General features: G+C 34.6%; 1 protein-coding gene across 4 annotated transcripts in view; it reads right to left on the bottom strand.

Annotated features, from left to right (window-relative positions):
* Window positions 1-16,231, bottom strand: part of LOC106465804 (hemocyte protein-glutamine gamma-glutamyltransferase) — a 74,563-nt gene that overhangs the window by 47,715 nt on the left and 10,617 nt on the right. For 2 of the 4 annotated variants that reach the window (XM_013926038.2, XM_013926039.2), the window contains exons 2-8: window positions 12,635-12,844; window positions 10,936-11,139; window positions 9,963-10,238; window positions 9,041-9,159; window positions 5,149-5,256; window positions 4,382-4,559; window positions 2,503-2,641 (exon numbers count right to left, since the gene is read on the bottom strand). In XM_013926038.2, the coding sequence (XP_013781492.1) occupies window positions 2,503-2,641; window positions 4,382-4,559; window positions 5,149-5,256; window positions 9,041-9,159; window positions 9,963-10,238; window positions 10,936-11,139; window positions 12,635-12,824 (1,214 nt within the window). In that variant the 5' untranslated portion in view covers window positions 12,825-12,844. The remainder of the gene's footprint in view (window positions 1-2,502; window positions 2,642-4,381; window positions 4,560-5,148; window positions 5,257-9,040; window positions 9,160-9,962; window positions 10,239-10,935; window positions 11,140-12,634; window positions 12,845-16,231) is intronic. The other 2 variants (XM_022393746.1, XM_013926037.2) reach the window with 1 other exon arrangement.

The following is a 16,231-nucleotide window of genomic DNA, read 5'->3' as shown; positions in this document are numbered from 1 at the left end:
AAGTAAAATACTCTAACAAACATAGTGTAAGCTTATTCTGATGCGAGTAAATACTCTAACAAACATAGTGTAAGCTTATTCTGATGCAAGTAAAATACTCTAACAAACATAGTGTAAGCTTATTCTGATGCAAGTAAATACTCTAACACTCCTTTCTCATTATGGTAGTTCGATTTAAATGTTTTTATCGTTAGTAAGAGCTTTGTTTTAAGCTGTCGTTAATTTCCTGTGTTTAATATTCATACCTACCACCCCCAAATGTCTCAGCGGTAAGTTTGCAGGCTTACGATATTAAAAATCGGGTTTTGATGCCCGTGGTGGGCAGTGCGCAGATAGCTCGTTATGTAGCTTTGTACTTAACATCAACTAATCAACCAACCGTACCTACATCGAAATGCTTAAGTATCTCCAGTCAACTAATAAAAACTCAGATGTAAATCTTGTGAAACAGTTTGTCTTAAGAGTTGCATTGTCTTTGTACTGATTCAATGGCACTTTTTTGGTAATTGATTGGATGTTTTTTGTTTCTGATTTTTTCAGTGTTTTATATTAACGTTTTCCTGCTCCAACACAATGAAACGTAAACCGTTCATCTCCAATTCTTTCACTAAAAGGAACTGCTATTCAGCTTCGAAGAACCCACTATACAACGTAGAGATTCAAGTAAGTTTTTCATTTTTAACGTTAGGTGTCGCTATAAACAACCTAAGAAAATTCTAATAAAAAAAAATGTATCATTTCAAAACGTTCCCAAGTCGGCCAATTTGAAACTTACGGATTTACGGCGCTAAAATCCTGGATTCTGTTCCCCATGGTATATAATGCGCAAACAAGCCTACTGTTTAACTTTGTGCTAAATCAAACAAATATTTTTAGAATTCTGAGAACAGGCAACATTGTTGTGTTTTTTCTTGTGGTGTAAGAGAGACGGTACATGCTCAACAACCATTTGTGTACAGCAGTTCAAAAGAGCCCGATAATTATCTTAATAACTGTCGTTTTCCTCAACATAAGCTCAAATAAAATGTTAATTAATGTTCTAAGAACTATACGTAAATCATTAGTTTTAACCTTCTCAAGTATCATTTTTGCCCAGGGGATAATACCCTGAATTGTAATAGAAAATCGTGATTTGTTTTTTGTAATTTTGTACTTAAGAGTCTTTCTGATGTTAGCTTATATATATAGTACATTAACAGCGTAAAAAACAGTAATCCAGTCACGCACCCGTATTATAATAAAGCAATCTTCAGATTAGCGTACGTGGAATGACAATATTAATTCTCTTTCAAATGTTTCAAAATGTTTGTAAATTTGAAGTGAAATTTAAAAAAAAAGGCAGATGCCTATCGAATAGAAAGTTTTAATAATTATTGTGTTTTTCTGTATTTATAATTAAACACAATGCTACAAAATAAGCTATCTATACTGTGCCCACCACGTGTACCGAAACCGGATAATTAGTTATATAAACCCACAGAGTGGACTATTATATTAGCCATTCTTTCTTATTTTTATAAAGTACAAGTTGAAACATCCGTCAAGTGACGGAAAATGTTTCAACTTAATTAAAATAACGTAAGTTTAACATCAATCATATATTTCAAAGTAATAACTTGAACTTTATCTCAAAATGTTAAAATTATAACAAAGCTTCTTCATAAACAACATTTACAGTTTGTTTTCCCTCTATCAATAAATAAAGATTTTGTGGTGATCCCACTCTTGAACACCCTGCATCTCATTGACCATGAGAAAAGCGTGGTTGTTGGAGAAACAATCCAGCAACCCTCATACTTTGACCTTGAATCCTTTTAGTGCATTCCACATTGTCTAAAGCGTCAACCTGCCAAGACTGTTTGAAATTGACTCAATGCGTTGGGAGTAATTAACCATCAGACTTTACAAAATAGAAATAGGTGTTAAGTTCAATTTTGATCCCCTTAGGCCATTCCCCATAGTGCATAGTGTTTACACACAAATTTTGGTTGAGATTGGCCCAATAGGCTCGGCGGAGTTAGGGTGAAAACAAACACACATTTCTTTATAGAGAGAGGTGAAAAATCCACATTGAAAAGAATTAGAATTATTATAACTTAAAACATACAAAATACTCTTATCTTTTGGACTAAAATAAGAAACCGACAGTTTCCTTGAAAATACCTAGGAAAACACATAGGATCAATAAACCAATTAAACACAAAAAATAAGAAACCCCTATTACTCGAGCAGTTTCGAAAGGTTCACGTTTCAACAGTGATAGTTTCAAAAACAACGTAAACTATATGAAATGTAATATAGATACATTTAGGTTTCAATTTTAGATGAAAAGAAACCTATTATTGTACAAAACAATAAACCTTGTTTACTGTATAAAAACAGTTTTAATCTTCTAATTTTTAAAGGAAAGTTCAGATCATAGAATAGTTTCTGCAAAAGCTCTCAACCAATCACAAACAGTTTTACATTATTACGTGAAAGTTATCAAATATAGAAGTTTACCAAATTGAATCACTCGTGGCATCATCAATTTTATCCCCGTTTTTGTCAAACCATTTGTCGATGGTCAAGGTATCATCTGTGTCATGGGCTGACTCATAGTTGGTCACAGTCCTGCTGGGTAGGCCCAAGGCTCGAGACACTAGTAAACGGAATTTGATAAAAAGAAATACTTGTATCGACAAAACGTTTAAAAGATCGACTGACACCGTACTATTTCATATATATCTCCCTCAATGCTTATTTCGTCTAGCAAAAGACAAATTATTTCTTCAAGTGATTATTTCAAAAAATTATGTTTCAGATATTCAACTTAAGATAACTTGGTTCTAAACATTGCAGTCTATACAACCAGCTGGCTTGTAATATTCTTTTCGAAAACATTTTTTTAACTAATTTGATTCTTCTGACTTACGTATCAGATTAACCTTTTAAGAATATCATGAGATGAGGCGGAAATAATCCATATAAATTGTATAAATAACGTAAGCCTCAATAGAGATTATTATAACTGTTACGTTATAATTACTAAATACATTTGAATGCGTTTATTTGGTAGTTTTCTAAATCACACTGGTCAACATTATTTATTAGGGTTCATTGAAACGACAGACATTAGCCTCTATTGTTTGATAGAGTACCAAGTACATCCAAGTTTACCAAAATTATGAACTTTAACATCAGAATGACACCGAAAATAAAATATAATTGAACTTTTCAATAAACAAAAAGTGTTAAAAAATGCTTGTAACCTTATTGTGGAGCCTCATAACGCGCGAAAACCTGGTATCGACTTTATTCATCGGAGAACTGAAAATTTTGGTATCCATTGATTTGTTTGTATAAGACATTTAACCCCACACAAGCTACATGCTTACATTACGTGTAAGATTACTATTTTTGTTATATGTAAGATCCAGGAGTTGATACAATGGATTAAAACTTGATAACATTGTTTTTTCTAACGTTAACGAAAAAAAAAAACACTCATGTGACAATGAATTAATTATCTCTGAAATTTGATTTCTGAGGATTATACTTACTAAAGCCCCCCCCCCGTGGCACAGCGGTATGTCTGCAGACTTACAACGCTAGAATCCGGGTTTCGATACTCGTGGTGGGCAGAGCACAGATAGCCCATTGTGTAGCTTTGTGTTTAATTACAAACAACAGCAACTACTTACTAAAGTAACATTGTACAGTATATTCTAAATCGTAAATATTGATCAACCAATAGGTGTTCACAGACTATCGTAACATATTATGCATTCTGTCGATTGGAAAAGTTTAGTTACACAGTAAAAACAAAAAACAGGACTTGTGTAAAAACAGTACACGTTTTCTTTTGTTGTGTGTTTGAATCGCTACAACACAAGTTACATATAACGTCATCATCGTGGGCGAACGGAACTGAACAAAAAGGTGTTTGGTGAAAAAAAACTGTTACATTTTATACAATCTACAAACACATAATAATATTAGAAAACTTAGGGATTTTGTAACATAAATTAAAATTCAAACACAGTATAACGATAATCATTTAAAATTACCTTAGATGGAGGGCTATTCATTTCCACCATTTTGCCACTCCTGAACTGGTTCAAACCAGAACTCGTCATAAAAATGCGACTTCCTAACAAAACAATGTATTCAAACAAAGAATTTTGAATTAAAAATCGTAACTTATTGGAAAAGATGTGTTTGTATCGCTACATCATTTACGAGTGATATTGTTTACACAATTCTTTGTTTCGCGAACACAGTCTGTTTTGTTGCATTCCTTCATGACCTATTTTGTCTGTAGAACAAAGACATCTTTTAACTTTTTACACACAAACACACACACACACCTCTTGAAATCTGTGTTAATTTTTTTACTTACCAGTGTTTGATACTCCAGCAAACACCCAACACTGTCCATATTTCACTGGAACTCCTCCAGTTTTCAGGTATTGTTCCAAGATGGCAGAACTTCCAGTCCACATCCAAGGTGCAACACCATCGTCATAAGGCTCTTGCCATCTTCCTTCTAGTACCCCTTTGTCGTCTATGTTGTTTATCTCAATTTCAAAAACAATTCTATTTAGTTATTAAATTCCACCAAAGTTTTTTTTTAACAATACATACTTTGAACCGACAAAAACCATTATTGAATAACATGGCCTAACTTTTTATCCAACTGCTTCTTAATTTTTACGGAATATTACTCACTAAAGGTGGCGCTGCAGTTCTTTAGTAAAGTTATTGCTATGGGTACAATCAATAAGTTGGCGTTGACGTATAACATGTCTCGCTTAGCACTTTTCTCTTATAACTCACCCACAGTTACAGGACCATCGAATCCACGGTCCAGTACATTATCTTCTTGGCCACGTCTGGCCCAATAATCATATCACGATTTGCTACTAATTGGATATTGGATACTAATATAACAGAAACCAGTGTTTCATTTCTTTTGTAAATCTTCACATACGTTTGGTATTGTCTCAGATGTGTAACGAAAGCTAAGAAAAAACAAGATCACAACAGTAGCTGACTTCGTTCCTTTAATATGATCCCATTAAAGTATGGACTTTTCACGATGAACCTGTATTTTTCTAACAATGTTCATACACATTTCTTAGTGATGTTAAGTAAAGATTAACTTACCATCGCAGATATAGCTCGGACTACTTTAATTGGGTTCGACCTAGCCGTGTAGTCAAGTCCAGAACGTTCCAGGATCAACATACAGGCTGGAAGCACTGAATCTGTAAACTGAGTTAACACATTGATGTTGTCAGTATTATTTACTATGGAGATTTAGACATGTTATTAATATATATATATATATTGAAATATTTGCCCCATATCGATTATGATACCATTACCAGTAATGTTTGAATGCAGGTAATAAAGAGCTTCGAAATAATACATTTAAGACAGTTATACATACGTAAACTAGTCTTAATAAAATAAATACTGGTTTTGACTAGTTCTGTTGACTTCATCACATATTCAAAGCAAATATTCATACAGCGTAATTTAATGCTATTAGTGGAAATCACTGACAAAGTCAAAGGTATGGATGCTATTTACAGTTTTGTAAAGCTCAGATGGATGATCTGTAAAATTCACCAAGAAACAAAATAAAGATATTCACTTTCTATAACATGGTTCTCCGTTACAAATATGGAAGTCAGTAACTCTAGGGCTTCTTAATTTAAACGAATCGTTGTCATGGATAGTAAGTAACCTATACGATCATTTAAGCCTGATTTGTAATGAATTAGTAATGTATGTTTTTAATTACTAATTTATTTTATCCTATTTCGGTTGCTCATTTGCTGCAATCTTCATGCGAGAAATTCCAGAGAGGGCCGGCTATTTTCGTAGTAGTTAGGATTCGATCCTGAGTCTTCTTTAAAGAGAAGTGGGCATGCTTTCCACTCGTCTGGTGTCTATCCCATTAATACTTGAATCAATGAACTTCTATGAATATTTGCAAGAGGATTATCCAGGTTTTGCTTGACTTCTAAGCTAGGTTTACCGAGTGTGTTATCAATCATACGAGTTTAGAAGATTTCTTTTGTCTTTCCTGTTTTTCGTGTGTAATTCATACAAAGGGTTGAGTAAGTTATGTTAGATCGATTTTGAATATGCGTCACTAAGTCACGTATCATTCATATTCTGTATAACGTCATGGTGGTACAGATTGTATCAGAACTACATTCTGACATTGTTCGGCGTTACACAAGTAGTGTTATTACACTGAAAATTGATCGGTTTTGGAAAGGGTACACAACAGCTCCTTCCGATGCAAAATATTCATACACAGGTCATAAAGATGTGTTCAGATACTGGATCTAGAATTTCTAAGACGGGGATATTGATATCCCTTGTACTTAATAATGTTTGAAAATACACAACAGCTCCTTCCGATGCAAAATATTCATACACAGGTCATAAAGAAGTGTTCAGATACTGGAGCCAGGATTTCCAAGACGGGGATATTGATATCCCTTGTACTTAATAATGTTTGAAAACAAAGAAATAGAAGTCAACTTGGGAAAAGCAGGACCATCCAGAAAATGATCCGCAAGAAGTCGAACTACAACCATGGTAAGCGGCATTTTCAAATAGGTGAAAATCCACGAGCCCAAAAATCAGTGGCAAAAGCAGTCCACGTGTCCCAGAAAACGCACCAAAACATATTTAAGAAGGATCTTCGTTTAGGAAAGTGTACACAAGTTGTGTCCAGGACATACTTGTTAAATCGTCGAATACCTCGAGCAGCTGGCGAAGGAGATAGTATTTAAGCAATTGATTGCATCCCACGTATTCATTAACGTACCAACATTGAGATAGCACAAATACTCAAAGCTGTTCACCGTGTTTTGTAAGGTTACCATGGTTGTGCTTCGAGTTCTCAACATGAATATGTGTTACCTGCTAATGGTGATATTACATCTACAAGATGTATAACTAATGGATGGCATGGTGAATCCTTAAAGTTGGATGGAGAGGATATTGTGAATTCTTGTAAATACTGATAGACCATGACACCGTGTGCGTGCGTGCGCGATATACATAACTGTTAAAAGCACGTGAGGAAATACTTCTGTTAATTTGCTAAGACTGTTTAGCAAGAGTATTACTAAACGTATTACAAATTGTAAGTTACATAAAAAGAAATAAAATGATTTTGTATTAAAATGAAAAACAACTTTTCTTCGTGTCAAAATTTAAAGTTTGGTTTTTAAATAGTACACACAAACAGTCCTCAGGTTCCCAAAGATTTGTTGTAATATTGGCAAACAGGGTCGAGTTCTCAAGAATTTATATATATCATAGAGAACAACGAGTTCCAATCTGGTTGAATTTTACAAGTTAATTATATATTATGGAGAACAACGAGTTCCAATCTGGTTGAATTTTACAAATTAATTGTATATTATGGAGAACAACGAATTCCAATCTGGTTGAATTTTACAAGTTATTTGGAGTCAGATGATGCGATCTTCGTGTTTGGTTATGTAAAGGTTCCCAAGATCTTCGTGTTTGGTTAAGTAAAGGTTCCCAACACGTGTATAACATGTTGGGAGAGAAATAGTGCATGCCAGTAGAACACGTGATAACTTAAGAATGAACAATTTATGTTAAATTAAATGCTCATTAGATTATAATTTCATTTTTTAACTGTTGATGCAGATGGGTCCAGTTCATAGTATTCACATAAATATGGTAAAAAGTTAAAGTATAAACATCTTACTTCATAAAATTTTGTTGCTCCTAAACAGATTTTACTATCTATCATGCATGTTAAATTTACTTTTGAGGCTATAATTAATTTTAAAAATTAGAAACTGTTCTGTTACTTGGTATCGTCGATTGTATTGACTATCAGTTTAGCTCATATAGGCAGATATTCTCGTTGACGTAACACAGGGCAGCGAGGTATTTCTCATTTCAATAAGCAGGAAATGAATGAATACCAGCAAAAATAAATAATAACAAAAATGAGGTTAGGTCATTACCCTGGGGATAATTTATCAAGTGATTCAACGGCTTGAGAACGATATTATTGAACGAAAATAAATGACTCGGAGGACCAGTTTACAGTTTGAAAACTTTGCCACACTAAGAACATTCGGAAATAATGAGACGTTAAACCTTGTCTTGCATTTAATATCACTTGTGAAACAGAAATTTTTAAAACACTTTGGCATATGTATCTACGGATTACAAAGATGGCGGCCGTGTAGCCTAAATCATGAAAGAGACATCACTTAAAAGTTGCAAAATAATATTTCGTAATTGCTTTGTTTGTACACATGTACATGGGTACGATTATGTACGTAACAAATTTTACTTATACATGCATTGTTTTAATCTCAAATAAATGGTTTTTATTATAAATATCAGTTTATAAACAGGGAAAGCTTATTTGGTTGAATGATGTACAATCATAAACACTGCATTATTAAGCATCTTATGTTGTTTACAAAAGTGGGAGGTGTCTAAGCATGCTCGTTCATTGGAGTGAAAACTGTACAATTGGCTACGGAAAAGCCACTTGTCTTACACTAATAAAGCATTTACACGTACCCGAGACCTAACAATTACGTACAAATAAATATACATTTTCGTTAGAGATTTGGCGCTTCTGCTGTTTGCCTGTAGAATGATGTATAGAAACTAAGTCGCTTCAAAAACAGCTAATAAATTTGAAAAAAAATTACTCCATCCACCTTAAGCTATCGACTCCATATTTTATTCGCAAAACTTGGACCATAAAAATTACAATAAAACTACCAGGTGATGCATTGAATATCGTTTACAATATTCAAGACTTTAGTTAGTTTTTTTTTAATGCTGAAAACTAAGTAAAGAAAAGCAGAAATGAAGGAGCTTTGTCTTCCAAGTGCTAAAGATGTCATGTTTATTTTGCAGCTCCTAAAACATTAATGATATACAAGTATTGGTATATTGGATATAAACTACTGAGCAAGTAAGTTACAGGAAGATGGGATAAACTCATTAAAAAATTAATTTGGGTTACCTGTCCAAAAATCCAGCGTCGTCCAACCGGTTGTTTGAAGGAACCAGTGAAAATCTTTCCGACATCATTCAGAACATATTCCTTTCTCTTTAGTTCGTCTTCCATGTACACTGAATCCTCTGATATCAGAACAGAACGGATAGATTAAATATGGTCTGTTTGAATACCAATCTTATAATTACAATTTGTAATTAACGATTTATTATTCAGTATTTGTTTTTATACTCAATAAATTGGTCACCAAATTAAGTTGTTTTCGTAGCATTTCTCATCTAGTTATGACTATGTTGAAGGTAAACCTTTTATTTACAGGTGTGAACGTCAGACTAGAATTTAAATTATCATTTTCAAGTAAAACCACAAGTTGATTTAGTAAGTATGATATGAAAAATAACAGAATGGTTTAGAGACTTAAGTAAGCACATTGACAATATATCGGTGGTTACCCGCACCTCATAGGTTTTATAATACGCCGATATATACTAAACTATTATGTCGACATTACTTAATCCCCCCACCCCCACCCTCAACGTTAAATTATATTCCATCTTGTGTTCTGAGGGCAAGCCATGGCCTAGTGACTAAAGTGGCGGGCTACTGATCGAAAAGTCCAACGCACGAGTCGCGATGCCTCTTAAGACGCTCTGCGCTTTTAACTTTGAAGGCGTATAATGTGGAAGTCAATTTCACTATCTGGTTAAAAGTGAATGAGTGGGCGGCGTGTGTCGCTGACAGATTGCCTCTTTTCTGGTTAGCACTTCTGAATTACGAGTGGTTATGCCTAAATATTGGGGGAGAGGGGGTGGTCTCCGAGCTGGTATTTTAGTCAATGCATCTTACAAGGTTCTGTTCAAGTTATAAATGCCAAACAATAAGATCACAACCGTCAATTAGGTTAACTTGCTTCTAACCACAAACTTACCTTTACACCATGGATTAAACAGTACATATAAATTATCTTTGCATTCGTGAGTGACTGGAGACAAATTTGGTTGGCCTCTGGAAATCAACTGGGTAATAACTTTCATTTTCCAAACTCCAACTGCAACAGTAGCAGGAATCTGTATTTGAAGAGTGATCACAGCGCCATCGTGGTGGTGTAGTCGAACGTCCCATTGGGCTTTATCCTTAGTAAAGGAGTCGCTGCCAGAGACAGGCAACATTACCAAAGTGCCTTTAGTAATTAGTGGTTGTGGCCCTGAAAAATAAGAGGATACACACTGCTATACTACGATATGCCGTGAAACTAAACTGGACTTAGCGTGCCATATACTCCACAAAATTCCAAAAGGAGTTTTTTTTTTGGTGGTTTCCCATCCATCTAGAAGTATGAAATGTTATTGGTTTACAAATGTCGGAAGAGAAATGTGGCAAAATTTTAACTGCACTGAGACGACCAGAAAGGAAATATTTGAAATATCTTTTTCTACTTTTCGAAGAAATTTGGGATAATTCGAGTTTAGTGGATAATCTATAGTCTTAAAAGAAGATCTCACTCAACGGGTGGAAAATTAACATCCAGTAGTGACAATAATAACCAGTAATACTATGGATGGTTATTGCCTTTACAAAGAATCATCCGTTGTCATGAGAACATCAACTACAGTAGTTTGCACTGTCGGAACAATATCAATAAAATAGTGTAACGAGTACATTTTTCTCATGATTAGTCACCATTGATTAAAAAGTTGTTTTTTTAATAAAAAGATACAAAATGTGCTATCCGCATTCTTTTCACTTTTAGGAATCGAACGACAGATTTTAGTGTTACAAGCTTAGGATCAAACGGCTTTTTCCAGGTGAAATATAGTATCGCCAGTTGGAAAATGTACCATTAAGATTTTTAAAACTTTTCATTTTTATCGTTCTGTAAACTAAATTGTTTTTCAACTCACCAAAACCAATTTCCAGCTTCAGACGGTCTTGCTGTGGATTGTAGTTTCTTTTAAATCGAATTGCTAAGTAAAAAGGCTGACCACGACGAAGAATCAGGGCAGGCTTGACACCTTCCACAAGATCATACATGAAAGTGTTGTGTTCGCGAGCATTATCCCTTGGATAAAATTCCACGGTGTCCACTTCTATTGCTGATGGACCACCTAAAACAGCCGAAAAGAAATTGTAGCAATAAAACTACTGGATTTATAAACCAAAGACTTCATGATTATCCTTCTACATATTTTTCTTCTTCTTCCAAATAAATCTGCAAGTTTTTAGAATTCATTACCCTGAGTATTATACACAAGTTTTTAAAATTGTGAACGCTTTTTTCTGAACTGGAAAAGTAGGATTATAATTAATTATATTTGTCATAAGACTGTAATATCGGGCCTATTTTATTTATCAACGACGCGTTTCGCTCAATACAGAATTCATCAGGCCAACTAGGATACAAGAAATACCGTAGTGGTCGAAACATTATATATAACATTTGTTTCAACAATAAGAACAAATTCTTATGATATGAACAAGCGAACTCTTGTAAAACTGAGAGGGTAGAAATTTCCTCTTTATAAATATCTTAATAAATTTCACAATCACGATAACTTTCAACCAGGGTCGTCATCCTAAATGACAGTTTCTGTAAGACGTTTCTAGTCGAATCGAATTAACACGTATAGACGTACGGGCATGCAAAATAAATCACCATACGTTATACTTTGCTTATAAAAGCCTGACTATTTTGACAATTAATGCAAATGAAGTAGTTACCGAAAGTAAGCTTTCGAAATACTTCAGGCTTTTTTTATCATTTTGGTTTGATATTACAATTTATTAACATTTAAAGGTGCTTTTTTTACAGAAATATAATTCTGATTCAGTGGTGACGTAGGTGAATAAACTTGACTTAGTAACATACACGTACTTGTTGTACTTAGTTTAATTTACTGCTACTACCATCTGCAACATTTTGAGGCCATATTAACAACTGAGCAATCAGACAACTTCAATGCTTGTGTATTAACTTTGTTTTTTCAAGACCATCATTTTTGAGAAATCTAAATTACATTAAAATACGGACACTCGAGATTCGCACTTTCGCTTGGATTTAACTAACAAATTGGATCAATGACACTTAATACTGAAGTGAACAAGCCACTCCAACACCAGAAAATTAACGTTTAATATTAGATCATGTCAAATGTTTCAACAAAAGCGTAATAAACAAAGTATAAATTAGTAATCGTAATTACAAAACATGAAATCTGACAACGAGTGCTATCCGAAAATAGGTCTCATTGAGGATGAATTGAAAACGAATGGTTAATGTAAGGTTAAGAATTAAGTGATCTTTCATCGGACCACAGGGTGCTGATAGAAGCACCTTCTGAGATCATCGGACCACAGGGTGCTGATAGAAGCACCTCTGAGATCACCGATTATCACTCCACTAAGTTTCACACCCTTTAAAACTTCACTTAAATTACAGCTATATGTATATCTCCAACCCTTGTCATAAACAATGTTGTTCATAGTGGGTATTTAATAGATCAGATATATTAGTTCTCGCTATTTAACGTGTATGATATTTGAAAATGGGAAAACGCGTATAACACAGTATTACGCGAACAAAAATGAAACTTAAACACTCACCGTCAAGTCGGTCAAGTCCCAGTCTTTCCAGTCGCCTCCTCTCGTACTCCTCTCGCATTTTCTCCAAGAGATCTCGCATGTAGTCATTGTACCGTTCCGAGCTATACCTAGGAGAACTTCTACCATTACTGGTAATCATATTACCGGGCATGGTACCCGTGCTACCACGTGTTCTTCCGTAACCATACATGGTTCTTTGTTCTTGTTAACCTGGAAAAACAAAAAATATTAAGTTTCAAATTACTTGTAAATATTGGTACAAAAGTCGGTATATTTAGAAAAGTTTTAAATGGGGAACAGTTTAACACAAGTTGTTTCCAAGTGGCCATCGTGAAATAGTCAATTTCCTAATGATTAAACCTTCATTATGAAAGACAAATAAATCCTTAGATTTCTTAAAGTGAATCTGAACGTTTTATTAGACATATAACATTAAGTTTGCTTAGCACCACACTTTCTCTACCACTTAACATCACATTGTTTATATACAAATAGCTTTTTAGATGGACATTGTTGACCTGTCAAACTGAGAAGAGAAATTTGACGAATCTTCTCTTTGGCAGCGACCACAAAGATACGAGAAGAAAATAGGAACTCTTGTTTTAGATCGCAGCTTCGCAAGCGAAATCTACAACCAACACTGCTCTAGCTTCGCAAGCTAAATCTACAACCAACACTGCTCTAGCTTCGCAAGCTAAATCTACAACCAACACTGCTCTAGCTTCACAAGCTAAATCTACAACCAACACTGCTCTAGCTTCACAAGCTAAATCTACAACCAACACTGCTCTAGCTTCACAAGCTAAATCTACAACCAACACTGCTCTAGCTTCACAAGCTAAATCTACAACCAACACTGCTCTAGCTTCACAAGCTAAATCTACAACCAACATTGTTCTAGCTTCACAAGCTAAATCTACAACCAACATTGTTCTAGCTTCACAACCTAAAAGTAAAATCTATAATTAATATTGTTCTAGTTGGGCACCTTCACAATTTCTACGTCATGCTAGCTTGACGCTATACGTGGGTACTATATTATCACAAGATTGAAAGAATTTTGTACTATTTTAGATATCGTGGATCATTCGGTTAGGTGGCTGGACTTTGAATACGAGGGTTCATAGTTTCCGTTGTCGCCAAAACGGCCAGTTTAGGGCCACGTGCGAGTTACAAGAATGACGACTAAATCCCACTATTCTGCTTTCAGGCACGAGTAACCAAAGATCTTGGGATGTGGGATGTTGGCCGACTTGCCTTTTAGTTTATTAGGTTAAAATTGGGGACGGTTCTAAACAAATTTTTAACTTTGCTAGAAAATTCTAAACCATTCGACACGGTAAGTTAAAGTAAAGGCTAAAACTTGTATCTACACATTAAAAGAAACAAATGGTACCGGAAATGGCTTTGTTTGTTTGTTTTTGAATTTCGCGCAAAGCTACACGAGGGCTATCTGCGCTAGCCGTCCCTAATTTAGCAAAGACTAGAGGGAAGGCAGCTAGTAATCAACACCCACCGCCAACTCTTGGACTACTCTTACCAACGAATAGCGGGATTGACCGTCACATTTTAACGACCCCACGGCTAAAAGGGGCGAGCATGTTTGGTGGGACGGGGATTCGAACCCACGACCCTCAGATTGCGAGTCGAGTGCCCTAAACACCTGACCATGCAGAGCCTCCGGAAATTGCATTAATGTGATCTCTGTCGAAGAAATCCGTTAGGATAAATCAGGTGATCCGTTTAATTTCCGTTGATATGCAATTGTTTTTCTAATTTTCATCGATATTGCCTTTTCACAAAGGGACCACTTGGTACTTCAACTTTAAAGTCTGTCCTCACACACTCACCCTTCAGAAAATTTGTACAAATTTAACTTCAACCCTTTTTTTTTGTGAAATTATAGATACCCCATTTTAAAATCGTGCCCATTTTTTTTACTACTACAAACAGCAGCTCGTTCATCAAGTTCATCACCATGTTAGAAAAACTGAGCTCGCAGATTATCCAGGAGATCTATGGAGTAAAAAATCTTTGGTTTCTTTATGATGTATTCTGAAGACAACAGGACTTGAGTTTAAGCACTAGAAAAAGCTAGACTCCTTTATGACCAATTACTCTTAACTTTTCTTTTGAGAAAAATAAGTAACAGTAAAATATCTTAATCTATCTCCATAGAATAACTAACATTCATCCTAGTAGACCTTCTCGGAACCCTTTCCAACAAGTCATTGTCCTTTCTATTAAGGTAGAATTATCTTTTTTTTTGACTTGTAATGAATGTATATATAAATACATACAAAAAATTAACTTTACTAATAGCAACAGCACTGATTGAGTGACTTGCCCATCACTATGCCAAGATAATATTTTTCCTAGGGTTTTAAAAGGAGGCGAAATATCAATAAGCTATTTTTAAGCAGGTCAACAAACAACTGGCAGGATTAGAGTTGCTAATATTAGGCCTATTTTCAAATGCATGATAACGGTTCCCGTGGAAATTATAAACCACTTCTGTGGGGAGCCTAATATACAAGAGATTTGCAAAATCATTTAGTGAAATATGATAAAATAAACATGGATTCACCAATGGGAAATCGTGCCATACTAATCTTTTACTTTATTTAAAGGGTGTTACGTAACACTTAGATGTGGATTTGATGTACTTGGATTTAAAAAAAAACTTTTGGTAAGGTGCCTAGATGATTAGTTAAGGATTTAAACATATCTGTATGGGTTGAGTGAAGATGTTGAAATATAAAAAACGTAGATCAATCATGTCATGGTTTGAAAAAAAATAATTGGAAATTCACAATCTTACACTTTGTGTGGTTAGATATCTAAATTATCATAATTTGAATCACTCGGTAGATGAACTGGAGAAAGGGTTAGTTGAAATCGTAGTTTAAATGTATGAACTCGTACTAAAAACTACAGTTCAGCATTTCGAACGAATAAAATATTTTAGATTTGCATTTCCTTAGATATTTTGAACAGTGCGATTTTGTGAATTAGTGTGCGCTTCGAAAAAAAAGTGAGATAGTAACATCTGCAGGACATTTTCTTCTAACCCTAGATGTGTGAGAATATAACGTTAAAAGTTTAGCTATCTAATAGTTGAGAGTTTTATACATATTTTGAAATGAGGTTAGGATCTCAGGGCTACAAAACTAGTTAGGTTGCAGTCAGTGACTGACCAAGTTTTACTTTTACCAGCTTTTGATTGGATGAAACAGTACACAAGTATAGTGATAAAGAAAAGAACTGGATTTCTTTGTATTTAAAATCCTAATAACATAGTCCATGAGCGTCTGCAGAGATTTTCCCGGGGGAGTGGGGGGGGGGGTAAAGTAGTGTGAATCGAATAAAAAAAATTCATACACGGGGCGTGTATGCTGAATGAATAAAGAATTATGTTTCTCATTTTCCAGGTGGAGCAAGTGCCCCCTCTTGCCCCACCCCCGCAAACGCCCATGATAAAGTATTTCTAAAAAAAATTACTGCACTCTTATTTGAACCTTCAATCAATACTGAACATCTGTAAAGGATGTATTACATTTTTCTTTGATGTATTAGTTGATTTTAACACTATTTTTC

This window comes from Limulus polyphemus, unplaced genomic scaffold (genome assembly GCF_000517525.1).
Source record: "Limulus polyphemus unplaced genomic scaffold, Limulus_polyphemus-2.1.2 Scaffold2056, whole genome shotgun sequence".
NCBI classification, from domain to species: Eukaryota; Metazoa; Arthropoda; class Merostomata; order Xiphosura; family Limulidae; genus Limulus; species Limulus polyphemus.
The sequence above is the reverse complement of the archived record's forward strand: the minus strand, read 5'-3'. Positions and strand labels throughout refer to the sequence as shown.